Raw genomic sequence first — 13719 nt, 5'->3', positions numbered from 1 at the left:
TCCTCTCACTCTCCTCTTTTCCAGGCTAAACATTGGCAGCTCCCTCGACCGTTCCTCATAAGGCTTGGTTTCTAGACCCTTCATCATCTTGGTCACCTTCCACTTCCCACCTTCCACCTTGTCAATATCCTTCTTAATTGTAGTGCCCAGATCTGGACACAGAACTCCAAGTGGGGTTCTCACACCAAAGGAGAATAGTATGGGACTTTTACGTTCCTTGATCTGGACACTATACTTCTCTTGATGCAGCCTAGAATAACATTAGATATTTTTGCTGCTGTGTCACACTGTGGCCTCATGTTCAGATTGCATTCCCCCAAGATCCATATAAGCCAGGTGTCCCCCATCTTATATGGGTGCAGCTGGTTCTCCCTGCCTAAGTGCAGAACCTTACATTTGTCACTACTGAAATTCATTTTGTTAGTCCTGATTCTGCGGCGTTAGCTCCCCCTCCCAGTTTGGTGTCGTCTGCAAATTTGATGAGCATCCCCTCAATTCATCCATCCAAGTCACTTATAAAGATGCTGAACAAAAATGGGCCCAGAACCAGTGGGGCACCCCACTTGTCACTTTTTTCCAGGATGCTGTAAAGGTAAAGGGACCCCTGACCATTAGGTCCAGTTGTGGCCGACTCTGGGGTTGCGGCACTCATCTCGCTTTACTGGCCGAGGGAGCTAGCGTACTGCTTCCGGGTCATGTGGCCAGCATGACTAAGCCGCTTCTGGCAAACCAGAGCAGCACACGGAAACGCCGTTTACCTTCCCGCCGGAGTGGTACCTATTTATCTACTTGCACTTTGACATGCTTTCGAACTGCTAGGTTGGCAGGAGCAGGGACCGAGCAACGGGAGCTCACCCTGTCGCGGGGATTCAAACCGCTGACCTTCTGATTGGCAAGTCCTAGGCTCTGTGGTTTAACCCACAACTGTTAATTAGTCTTTGGGTTCAGTCAGTCAACCAGCTGCACATCCAACTAACGGTTACCTTGTTCAGCCCGGATCTTACCAGCTTCTTCGCAAGAATATCACGAGGGACTTTGTCAAAAGCCTTATTGAAATCAAGATACACTATGTCCACTGCATTCCCCTGATCCACCAAGAGGGTTTCATTGCACCTGGTGATATCTAGGCACTGCAGGACCCAGGACAGCTCCCAGGAACAACAGGAGATGCTATGGAGCAGCCTTTCTCAACCTGTGAGTCCCCAGATGTTGTTGAACTACAACTCCCATCACCCCTAGCTAGCAAGACCAGAGCTCAGGGATGATGGGAGTTGTAGTCCAACATCTGGGGACCCACAGGTTGAGAACCGCTGCACCAAAGGGCTCCAGAAGAGCATTTGTACTGTGTTGACCTTCCTACTGCCTCTGGTCTCTCCCTGCTGGTAAACAGCAGCGACCCAGATGTTGGGAGAGCAGTTGAGCACTGCCATCACCACCGTTGGCAACCAGACTCTTTGAGCTACTCTCAAAACATGGATACCGTATTTTTCGCTCTATAAGGCGCACCAGACCACAAGACGCACCTAGTTTTTGGGGGAAGAAAACAAGAAAAAAAAATTCTGAATCTCAGAAGCCAGAACAGCAAGGGGGATCACTGCGCAGTGAAAGCAGCAATCCCTCTTGCTGTTCTGGCTTCTGTGATAGCTGCGCAGCCTGCATTTGCTCCATAAGACGCACACACATTCCCCCTTACTTTTTAGGAGGGAAAAAGTGAGTCTTATAGAGCAAAAAATACGGTAATTAAAATGTAAAGGTAGCAGTGTGACTGACTGACTGACAGACAGGAAGAAGGCAGAAAGGTTCGAGAGAAGCTAAAGATGTCTGCTTTGTGCTGTAAGAACCACTGCTTGAATTTGTGAGAATTTGACCCCAAACTACGGGAAAGACACACTCTGGGTGAGATGAATTCCAGCTCAGCCACAATGCTAACTACATGCCCCAGAGCCAGTCACTCTCGCAGCAGCCTAGCTCCCCTCATATGGTTTCCAGGAAGATTAAAGGGTGGGGTAAATAAAATAAAATAAATGAATGAATGAATAAATAAAACAATTTAACTAGTTAATAACAGTTGGCCCTGCTCCTTCTTAGTCGCTGTAGGGACCCTCATGGGCACACGGCATCCTGAGATACAGCCCACAAACACTTACTCGGTGGCATCAACTTTGCTAATTATAACATGCAAATGAGCAGCTGTCCACTGATTGGTTTATGAGGCCTGCTGTGTCATCTTCGGTACTGAACATCGCCTTTCTGGTGCCTTTCTCGAAAAGAATCTCTGGTCCACGCTGGCATTGCTTAGTTGATATTAAAAAGAGAATAGCCACACGCAGCTAGCTTCCTAGGGGAATTAATTTAATCCACTTTTAAACGACGCCAGGAGGAAAAAAGCGCAAGTCCAAAAAAGGCCGCTTCTCTCGTGAAAACACAAAACAACAAAAGGGAGAGTGTCCGTTTCAAGCTAGGCTGGTGACAAGAGGCAGCAGATGGTTAAAACATCCACGGAGCGTGCCATTGAGGCAGCACAGATTGATGAACACATGGAAGGCCGTTAAGAAAGCCTGTAAGTATTTGTAACAGAGGGTGGCCTATTCATATGCATATGCCAAGAGGGAAAAAAATCTGCACCCTTGCAAGTTATGCAGACAAATCACATGAGGGAGGCTTGCTGGACCAGACCAAAGGTCCAGATGTTCATCATCCTGTCGCGGCCAATCAGATGCCTTCATGAAACCTAGAAGCAGGGGAAGGAGGCAACATCGGTCCTGAAAGACCTACATTGGCTCCCGGTACGTTTCCGAGTACAATTGAAACTGTTGGTGCTGACCTTTAAAGCCCTAATCGGCCTCTGTCCAGTATACCTGAAGGAGTGTCTCCATCCCCATTGTTCTGCCTGGACACGGAGGTCCAGCCTTGAGGGCCTTCTGGCGGTTCCCTCCCTGCGAGAAGGGAGGTTACAGGGAACCAGGCAGAGGGCCTTCTCGGTGGTGGCGCCCTCCCATCAGATGTCAAGGAAATAAACAACTATCTGATGTTTAGAAGACAGCCCTGTTCAGGGAAGTTTTTGATGGTTGATACTTTATTGTGTTTTTAATATTCTATTGGAAGCTACCCAGAGTGGCTGGGGAAACCCAGCCGGATGGGCAGGATATGTATGTATGCAATAATAATAATAATAATAATAATAATAATTATTATTATTATTATTATTATTATTATTATTATTATTATTAACATTCTCCATACTGGGATTTCTCAAACTGGGGTCCCCAGCTATTTCTGGACTACAATACCCATCATCTGGCTGTTAGGCAACCCTAACATAAAGAAAGATTAACTTGCAAACCACCCTGTCTATAGAAAAGCAGCATGCAAATTAAAAGCGAAACGAAGTGAAACCGGAGTTTTAAAACTCTCAGCTCTCCTGCTGACTTTCTTTTTTGGTGATTCCACTTTAACGAAATTTTGTTGTCGAAGGCTATGCATGGCCACAAGCCTTGATGGCCGTGCCCTGCCTCCACCGTTGGTGGAAGCAAATGACTGTCATAATTTTTATTATTTATACCCAGCCCACCTGGCTGTGTTCTGAATACCAGTTTCTGGAAACCGCAGGAGGGGAGAGCAAGAGAGCGCTGGAGTCCTGGTCCATGGGCCTCTGGCCTCTGGCCTGATCCAGGACGCTCTGCTTTATGTTGTTATACAATATACGATATCTTTATTGTCATTGTCCCATGCAGAACAATGAAATTGAAAAACTACATAAAACCCCCTAAAAACTCTGAAACCTCATTTTAAAATACACTATACAATAGAGACCCCTTATGCTGCGTTTAGAACCAAAATCGCATTTGGGTAGAAACTGTTTCTCAGGCGGCTAGTCCTAGTCTTTATAAACCTGTACCTTCTTCCAGAAGGCAGAAGCTGAAAGAGATCATTTCCGGGGTGCGTACTATCCTGCGCTATCTCTGCTGCTTTCTTATGGCACCTGACAGCATAGATTTGGTCTAAGGTGGGAAGAGTGCACCCAATTATTCTCTCTGCAGTCTTTACAACCCTGGACAGCATTGTTGTTTCCCTGACCGTGCAGCTCCCAAACCACACACACAGAGCATAAGTTAATACGCTCTCCACAGTGCAACGTTAAAATGCCATCAACAGGTCCTTTGAGAGATTGTTTTTCTGGAGGATTCTCAGAAAATATAACCTCTGCTGTGCTCTCTTCATCAGGTCTCTGTTGTTTTCTCCCCAGGTTAGGTCGTCTCTCAACTCCATTCCCAGAAATTGAAACACCGAGACCTGTTCCACCATAGCTGTCAAGTGTCCCTTATTTGAAGGGACAGTCCCTTATTCCAGCGCCATGTCCCGCTGCTGTCCTTTTATTGATAGATGTCCCTTAAATGATGTCCCTTAAATTTCAAAGGAAGCAGCTCCTCTCCCTCCCTCCCTGCCGGCCAGGGAGGAGGGAGGCTCCAACTGTGTTGCTTGGCTGTGTTGCTCACCCAATAAGAAGGCTAAGAACGACTGGGGGGTGGAGCTTGCATGCTTTGTCTGTGGCTAGTTAATGCAAGCTGAGGAGGTTTTTGAATGCTGGACGTCATTTTGTTGCACGTGCTGCTGCAAATTTTGCAGTGCAAAGCCAGGCCGGGGAGCCATCTTAAGTTGAGGCTGCATAGGCCTTGTGGTGCAAGTGATTCAGATTCTATTCAGCTGAACCTCTGGTTACAAAGTTGGTTGGACAGTGTTCTCGCAGCTACCCAGCATGAGTTTGACCAGACTGCAGGAGGACAGGAAGACTGGAGTGCCTGGAAGAGGTGAGGCTGCAGGTCCCTTATTTTGGCTGCTGATCCCTTATTTTCAAGGCTGCTGGTCCCTTATTTTCAAATCTGTAACATGACAGCTATGTGTTCCACGCACTTCCCTTCAATAATAAGTGGCTGAATATTACGCGAACGGGAGGAGGACGGGGGAACCTGGTTTTCTCGCCACTCACCTTTCATACCACTCCCTTCTTCCTGGAATGTGTTACGCGCAGAGTTCTGATCTTCTAAGTGTTCGCTCCCACCACTTCCCGAAGAGGCTACACTGCTTTGAGGAGACAGGGGGGCGTGATCGGAAGGGATGCCTTGCGGTCCTCTAGCTCGCAAGTCCTCATGTGACAGCCACCCGTGTCCTAGGGGCTGGTTGGGGACGGTCATGGGCGGGGTAAGGGACACAGACCGTTTCAAAGGGCTGTGGTGGGTCTGGCTCGAGAGAACTGAAACAAACAAAAAGCAGGGAACAGAAAATTAAAACAAGGTATTTGCTCACCACAGCCACCCCCTCCGCCCCAGATGGTCGCTCTGCCAGACCCAGAGGCGCAAGATGGAGCAACGGGTGGACCGCTGCGGCTTCGCCCAATGAATTCTGGGAATTGTAGTTTGAGGTGTTAGGAGACGCCCGCTGGAGCTACAATTCCCAGAGCGGTTCAGAATAAGGGCCACTAACTGACGGCTGATTCAGGAATTTACGATATACGATATGCGATATCTTTATTGTCATTGTCCCATGCAGAACAATGAAATTGAAACACTACATAAAACATTCAAAACCCCCTAAAAACTCTGAAACCCCATTTTTAAAATACACTATACTATAGGGACCCCTTATGCTGCGTATAGAACGAGAATTGCATTTGTGTAGAAACTGTTTCTCAGGCGGCTAGTCCTGGCCTTTATAACCCTATACCATCTTCCAGAAGGCAGAAGCTGAAAGAGATCATTTCCGGGGTGCGTACTATCAAATTGTGCTCTAATCTCAAATTTCCTTTTCTGCGTATACCGTAATGTTTTACTGTTGCTATAGCCATTGGCTAATGCGAATAAAGTTTTATCTTATCCCAGAGTGGTTTAACAACCAGCGCCTCTTCCAAGGGAACTGCAGCTCTCTGAGGGGAACAGGGGTCTCCTAGCAACTCTCCGCAACCTTAAGGGACTCCTATTCCTTTGCCCTCACAGACTTACGATGCCCAAAGTGGTCTAACAAGCAACCCCTTTTCCCAGGGAACTCTGGGAATTGTAGCTTTCTCCTAACGAGTCTTGGCACCTTCAGCAAACCACAGTTGCCAGGATTCTTGTGCGGGTGGGAGAAGAGCCATTGCCGTTGAAAACAGAATTAATAGGGCTTTCGGTGTCTGGTGTGGAATTTGTCTCTGGACTAAAAGGAAAAATGGGCCCTAAAATTTGCTTACTCAATTCCTCTTGGTGCTCCAAATACTAATTTTGTCTGAGGAGTTCCGTTAAACTCAAAAGCTTGCTGCACTGATAGGCAATTTGAAGAGGAGATAGAAATATAACCTGTAGATGAGCAGGTGACTGAGTGGGCCCACTCCGCTCCCCTTGCCCTTGTCCCTGGTTTCCTCCACCACCTGCTTTCTTGGGGTCTTCGCCTCAGTCCCCGACCCCATCTTGCCTCGGCCCATCCCTGTCTGTAAGAACCTCGCGCAATCCTTATGAGGAATGGTTGAAGGAGACGACGAAAGAGAAGACTGAGAGGCGATATGAGAGTCATCTTCAAGTATCTAAAGCAGGCACCCCCAAACTCGGCCCTCCAGATGTTTTGAGACTACAATTCCCATCATCCTTGACCACTGCTCCTGTTAGCTAGGGATCATGGGAGTTGTAGTCCCAAAACATCTGGGGGACCGGGTTTGCCTATGCCTGATCTAAAGGGCTGGGAGATGGAGCAAACTGCTACAGAGTCCAGGACCCGAAACGATGGATTCAAATTACAAGGAAGGAGATTCCGACTCAACATCAGGAAGAACTTTCTGGCGGTAAGAGCTGTTCCGGCAGTGCAACTCTTTCCACGGAAGACGTAAAGCTCCCAGAGTACAGACAGATGGCCAGTGCCACAGCAGTTGCTAAAATAAAACGACGGGGAATAATAGAAAAGAGCAATCATGCGGATGCAAAAATCTGCCACTCGTTAAGTTTCCCCTGCAACTGAGATCAACAAGGCCTAGTGGTAAGGTTCTTGTGTACTGAGGACAGGGATGGGGACCCTCTGGTTCAGGGGTCCAATGTGGCCCTCGAAGCCTCTCTCTATGGCCCTGGGGTCTCTGCCCACGCCATGCCCTTGTCCTGGCCACCCAACTCTGCCTGGCCCCAATCCACATTTTCCTCAAGTGCTTTTCCCTGCCCGGAACATGTCTTTGGGTTGCGAGAATGCCTCTTGCTTTTGGCTGGAACACCGCCTACAGTGCAAAAGTCAGGATTATCTTTGGGGAAGCATGGAAGCGCCTCTCAGGCTATTTAAGGGAATGTTATAGTATGGTGAAGTCGCAAGCAGGATTCGAAATATGAGCAACAGAAGGAATTAGAGAATACAGTCTTGATGTGGTGGCATAAAAGGGTTGAAATATACTCGGAGTCGAGAGTGGATTTCATGCTCTTTATTCAGCTCATAGTGGTGAGGAGGAATGGAAGTTCCCCCAAAGTATCTGCTTTATATACATTATTTACACAATGGGCTGTACATGATTGGCTAATTCCGGGATTTTCCTGTAGGCCAATCAGGTTGCGGATTCCCTTCCACCTGGAACTGGACTGGGTGGCTCCTGTGGACCAATCATATTGCTGCATTGTTCTAGGACCAATCAGACTGCTGCATTCTGAATCCTATTGTTCTAGGACCAATCAGACTGCTGCATTTTGGAAGTCTTTAGGAGGCCACTAGGTACGGGGGGGGGGGAGCAGCCAATGAGCGGAGTCACCTTGGAGGAGGCAGGGAGTACAGCAGCAATTAAAAATATCAGGCAAATAATAATAATACTAATAATATTTTATTATTTATACCCCGCCCATCTGGCTGGGCTTCCCCAGCCACTCTGGGCGGCTTCCAAAAAAATATTAAAATACTGTAATACATCAAACATTAAAAGCTTCCCTAAACAGGGCTGCCTTCAGATGTCTTCTAAAAGTCTGGTAGCTGTTCTCTTTGACATATGGTGGGTGGGTGTTCCACAGGGAGGTCACCACCACCGAAAAGGCCCTCTGCCTGGTTCCCTGTAACTTAGCTTCTCACAGTGAGGGAACTGCCAGAAGGCCCTCAGTGCTGGACCTCAGTGTCCGGGTAGAACGATGGGGGTGGAGACGCTCCTTCAGGTATACTGGACCGAGGGCCGTTTAGGGCTTTAAAGGTCAGCACCAACACTTTGAATTGTGCTCGGAAACGTACTGGGAGCCAATGTAGGTCTTTCAAGACCGGTGTTATATGGTCTTGGCAGCCGCTCCCAGTCACCAGTCTAGCTGCCACATCCTGGATTAGTTGTAGTTTCCGGGTCACCTTCAAAGGTAGCCCCACATAGAGCGCATTGCAGTAGTCCGAGCGAGAGATAACTCTGGCGAGACAGTCTGCGGGCAGGGAGTGTCTCAGCCTGCGTACCAGATGGAGCTGATAAACAGCTGCCCTGGACACAGAATTGACCTGTGCCTCCGTGGACAGCTGCAAGTCCGAAATGACTCCCAGGCTGCACATCTGGTTCTTCAGAGGCACAGAAACCCCATTCAGGACCAGGGAGTCCTCCACACTCGCCTGTCTCTTGTCCCCCCAAAACAGTACTTCTGTCTTGTCAGGATTCAACCTCAATTTATTAGCCGCCATCCATCCTCCAACCGCCTCCAGGCACTCACACAGGACCTTCACTGGTTCTGATTTAAAAGAGAGGTAGAGCTGGGTATCATCCGCATACTGATGAACACCCAGCCCAAACCCCCTGATGATCTCTCCCAGTGGCTGCATGTAGAGGTTGAAAAGCATGGGGGAGAGGACAGAACCCTGAGGCACCCCACAAGTGAGAGCCCAGGGGTGTGAACACTCATCCCCCACCACCACTTTCTGAACACGGCCCAGGAGGAAGGAGCGGAACCACTGTATGACAGTGCCCCCAGCTCCCAGCCCCTCTACACAGTCCAGAAGGATGTTATGGTCGATGGTGTCAAAGCTGCTGAGAGATCCAGCAGAACTAGGAAACAGCTCTCACCTTTGTCCCTAGCTTGCCGGAGATCATCGACCAGTGCGACCAAGGCAGTTTCAGTCCCATGGTGAGGCCTGAATCCCGACTGGAAGGGATCCAAAAGGTCTGCTTCTTCCAGGTGTGCCTGGAGTTGTTCAGCAACCACTCACTCAATCACCTTGCCCAAGAATGGAAGATTTGAGACTGGGCGATAGTTGGCCATCGTGGCCGCATCTAAAGATGGTTTTTTAAGAAGCGGTTTGATAACTGCCTCTTTCAGCGGGTCTGGGAAGGCTCCCTCATGGAGGGAAGCATTCACCACCTCACAAAACTGGGAAACTGGGGTGTGTGAGTGTGCACAACACTGGCTCTGCGGCAGCCCCTCTGAACAAGCCCCCCGACCACACGCAAGTGGGGCTCACCTGTCCCTCCCTGTTGGCAACCTTGAAACTACCAGGCTGGCAAACCTCTTGTCTCTTCCTGTCCTGCTCTTTAAACCCCTTTAAACCCCTGTTTTGGCTGATACATTATTCCAGCAGAATCAAATATGCAAATTCCAACCTCTCCAAAATATACATGCCAACTGTACGAAATGTATGAATGTGTGTGTATTTGGGGGGTGGGGGGGGAGCGGTTCCTCAGTTAAAATTATCATTCTGCAGCTGTGTACTCTAAAAAGGGAAAACAAATAAAACCAAAAGGACAATATTGCTTTTGAACTGAGTAATTGGGGAGGAAATGCCGGTTGCCAAGAAAACGCAGCAGGCAATTTTAGAAACCGATGTTTTAATACACAACGGGTTTTATGCATGGATTTGTTGTGATGCCGCCAGTTACGGTGGAGGTACGGCAGTAGGTTTCACAAACCACAGGTTGTCCTACAAACTGCGACTTGTGTTTTCCAGTTGCTCTTGCCTTTGTAGCCTGCCGAGCATCTAGGTTGGGGTGGCCAAACAAACCATAGTTTTAAGGAAGGCGGCTAGGTTCCCACGGAACGCCAAGCCATAGTTGAAACAAACCAAGGTTTGTAAGCAAACAACGTATCGTAGGTTCACACATAACCCTAAGCCATGCTTTAATAAACCATGGTTTGTCGATATGTGCAAACCAGGCAGTGAGAATCCGCTGCCAGATTTGGATTTCTGAGTACCTGTGGCCTGATTCTGGTCCTTGCTGCTATCTAGGTATCTGAAAAAAATCTTCAAAAGGCTGCAGTATTTTGGGGTGGGGCTTCTGGCCGTGCCATTCATTCCCCTGTAATCTGAAGCCACCCTTCCAGGTGGAGAAGGCACGCTGAAATCAGTGCTAATTTCTGGTGAGATCTTGCTGAAATCTTGTGAAATCTCACCAGACGCTGTGGCAAAGCGAGACGCACCATTTCTGCATATTTGACTACCACCCATTGCCTACCAAGACTTATCTCCCCTGACCATCACATCATTCCCGAAAGGGAAATTGGTTAGTGGTGTGTTGCAGAAAATATAGCTAACTCTTCAGGAGTAATTGGCTTACTGTAGCAGGAGCTGTTGTGAGAACCAGACCACTTTCAGAAGTCATAGAGCACCGTTGCTTTGGGTGCAGAAAGCTGAGGTTTCTGGGGGGAAATTTGGCTCATTTGCCAGAAATCCCAGGTCATCTGCAATTTAATTTTTTAAAAAAATAATAGTAGCTCAGCCTTTCTCAAACCTCCAGCATTCCCACCTACAATGGGTTTCCCAATTGTGGGGGAGCCTTAAAAAATGATTCTCTCTCAACAGGAAGTTGGTGTGCATATTAGCGTTGCAAGAAATAAATCTGGGTGGTTGTTGTTAGATTTTATATACCGCCCTATACTCGGAGGTCTTAAAGATCACAGCAGAACCTAGAGATGAAGTTTAACCAATTTGGAAATGTTCTTACTGCCATGGCTTATTCCTGCAAAACAAGAGAGTTGTAGTTTTGAATATTGCATGCTAGAGCTGCCTTTTAGATGTTTTAGACTACAACTCCCATGAGCACCAGCCAGCCAGCATCCCTTGCCCCTCACAGAGCTAAAATTCCCAGAGTTCCCTGGGAAGAGGGATCAGTTGTTAACCCATTCTGGGAACTGTAGCTCCATGAGGGGAACAGGAGTCTGTTAAGATTGCTGAGAGCTAGCTGTTAGGAGATGCCTATTGCCCCCAGAGAACTACAATTCCCAGAATTCCCAGGGAAGAGCGATTAGCTGTTAATCAAATCCGGGAACTCTAGCTCTGGGAGGGGAATGGAGGATCTCTTCAGCGCCTGTAACAAACTACAGTTCCCAGAATCCTTCGGGGGGAAGCCCTGACTGTCAAAATGATGTGATAGTGCTTTAAACGCATGGTGCGAATGTGGCCTTGGTTTCATCACCAACCTCTCCGTAGCACAAAATAAGAGAATGACGTTTCCGCAAAACGCTCTCCAACTGCTGGCTAGCCATTGTGTTTGCTTGCGAACGAACGACTGAAGCATCTGACAGAACTAGGCAAAGGAAAAACAACAGCAGTCCCGTAACCCAGCCCAAATGCTCCCTTCACTGCGATCGTAACGGCATCGCCGCTGCCAATTTCTGAATGCTCAGTTACTGCTCCATATGCATACCCAACAGCTCTCTCTCTCCTTTGGACACGATTTGAGAACAGCAGCTTACAGCATGTGAGGAAAAAGGCTGCTTTCATGGCAATCTGCTTATCGCTCTCCGCAGGAGATAAATGGATATCAGAATCGGGTTGGCAAGGCGGCTTCCTGTGGGACTGGTAAAATCTTAAATGGAAAGGGCAAAACGCTAGGAAACCCAAGAAATTCCTTTTGAAAGCCAGGTGGGCTGGAAGTTGGCAGGAGGGCGCCGAATCTTCAGCTAGGGTAGGAAACAGCAAGCTGATGATTCTCGTTTTAATTACTCTGATTGCTTTGTCAATGCAATTATTATGTACACAGCTCCAAGAGCTCGTTGATGAAGTGGTTCACAAATGGTTCTAAATTGACAATTTCCAAGGCTGCTCTTCTGCCATTCTTAAAATTATAATGCTGCTCTTACGCCATTCTTAACTCGTTCTATTTTCCAAGTGCTACATTATACAGCATCTCAGGGACTGTCTCTCCCCATATGAACCGGCCCAGACCCTGTGATCATTATTCCAGCTCTGGGAGGTGGCAACACAAGAACAGGCCTTTTCTGCAGTGGCACCCCACTTGTGAAATGTGCTCCCTGGTGTGACTCGCCTGGCACCACTGTTACATATCTTTAGGTTCCCAGCAAAACATGCAGGAGCTGAGCATAATTGTGCCTCTTCCTATTTTGGATTCCCAGTTCCAGCATTTACTGCCTACAACAGTAAAGAGGTAGAAAACAGCTAAAGTCACACCTCAGGTTACAGACGCTTCAGGTTGCATTTTTTCAGGTTACCGGAATGGGTTACTTCCGGGTTTCGGCAGTCGTACATGCGCAGAAGTGCTAAATCGTGCTTTGCGCATGCGCAGAAGTGCCAAATCGCAACCCACGAGTGAGCAGATGTGGGTTGCGAATGCTGCGGGTTGCGGACATGCATCCTGCACGGATCACGTCCGCAACCTGAGCGTCGACTGTATTGTGGCTAGTAGCCTTATCCTGCAAGAACTTACCTAATGCGAGAGACGTATTTATGAAAATCAAGGAATCCAAAGTTACCGTATTTTTTGCTCTATAAGACTCACTTTCTCCCTCCTAAAAAGTAAGGGGAAGTGTGTGTGCGTCTTATGGAGCGAATGCAGGCTGCAAAGCTATCCCAGAAGACAGAACAGCAAGAGGGATTGCTGTTCTGGCTTCTGAGATTCAGAATATTTTTTTTCTTGTTTTCCTCCTCCAAAAACTAGGTGCGTCTTGTGGTCTGGTGCGTCTTATAGAGCGAAAAATACGGTGCATTTTTGCTCCAGTGCAAACAGGCTTAACGGAGAGGTTCCCTGCTGTTTGCTATTCCTTTTAAATGGGGCTTTCATAACCAACTCTGCCTTTCAGCCAAGCTCAATCCAGCGAGATGTACAATAAGGAAACAACCTTTTGGCTTGCCTGACCTCTTTAAGTTTCCTTTTTATTAATGCCTACTCCGAGCGGACAGGAGCGGGCAGCTCGACTTGGAAGGCGGATGGGAACCCTCGCTGAGAAAGGGGTGCACTCAGAAGTCTCAGTCTGGTCTGAGATTCCTGGGGGATTCGTTTTAAGTTGAGCTTTTTGACAAGATGCCAGCTCTGATTTTACAAGATCCCTGGAGAAGAACCACACCTTCCAGCGAGGAGCTGATTGTTACTACATCTTCACTTGACAACTGAAGATGTAGTAATGATCCCAGGAGCAACAAGATATATTTCGAAGAGAACCATTTATATATGGAACGGAGGAGACTGAGAGAGAGAGAGAGAATATGAATATATAATAAACTGGTGGTCTGAAATGTTTTGCTTCCTTCTCTCCTCTGCTGTGCGGCAGATCACAACAGGAAGTGCCAAAGATTTATGCTGGCTTTATTGCAATTCAGTTTCAAAAATACTCTCTCTCTCTCATCCCACTGCCTCGCGCTAGGCGAAATACTGAAATGATGTATTAATAGCTTCGAAAGAAACTGTGTTCCTGCAGGCAGAGAGAGAGAGAAGAGGTGGCCTTTGTGAAAGTAGGAAGCCACAGTCAAAACATACTAAATATGTCTGGTTCTAAGCTGGAGCACGTCAGGGATACTTCCTGTGAAAGGCTTTTCTGT

General features: G+C 47.7%; 1 protein-coding gene across 3 annotated transcripts in view; it reads right to left on the bottom strand.

The window, feature by feature from the left end:
- The window catches only part of SAMD4A (sterile alpha motif domain containing 4A), a 129576-nt gene that overhangs the window by 32092 nt on the left and 83765 nt on the right, over positions 1 to 13719 (bottom strand). For 2 of the 3 annotated variants that reach the window (XM_053388293.1, XM_053388451.1), the window contains one exon: positions 4988 to 5251. The exons of the other annotated variant lie outside the window; for it this stretch is intronic. In XM_053388293.1, the coding sequence (XP_053244268.1) occupies positions 4988 to 5251 (264 nt within the window). The remainder of the gene's footprint in view (positions 1 to 4987; positions 5252 to 13719) is intronic. 3 annotated transcript variants of the gene reach the window in all.

This window comes from Podarcis raffonei, chromosome 1 (genome assembly GCF_027172205.1).
Source record: "Podarcis raffonei isolate rPodRaf1 chromosome 1, rPodRaf1.pri, whole genome shotgun sequence".
NCBI classification, from domain to species: Eukaryota; Metazoa; Chordata; class Lepidosauria; order Squamata; family Lacertidae; genus Podarcis; species Podarcis raffonei.
The sequence above is the reverse complement of the archived record's forward strand: the minus strand, read 5'-3'. Positions and strand labels throughout refer to the sequence as shown.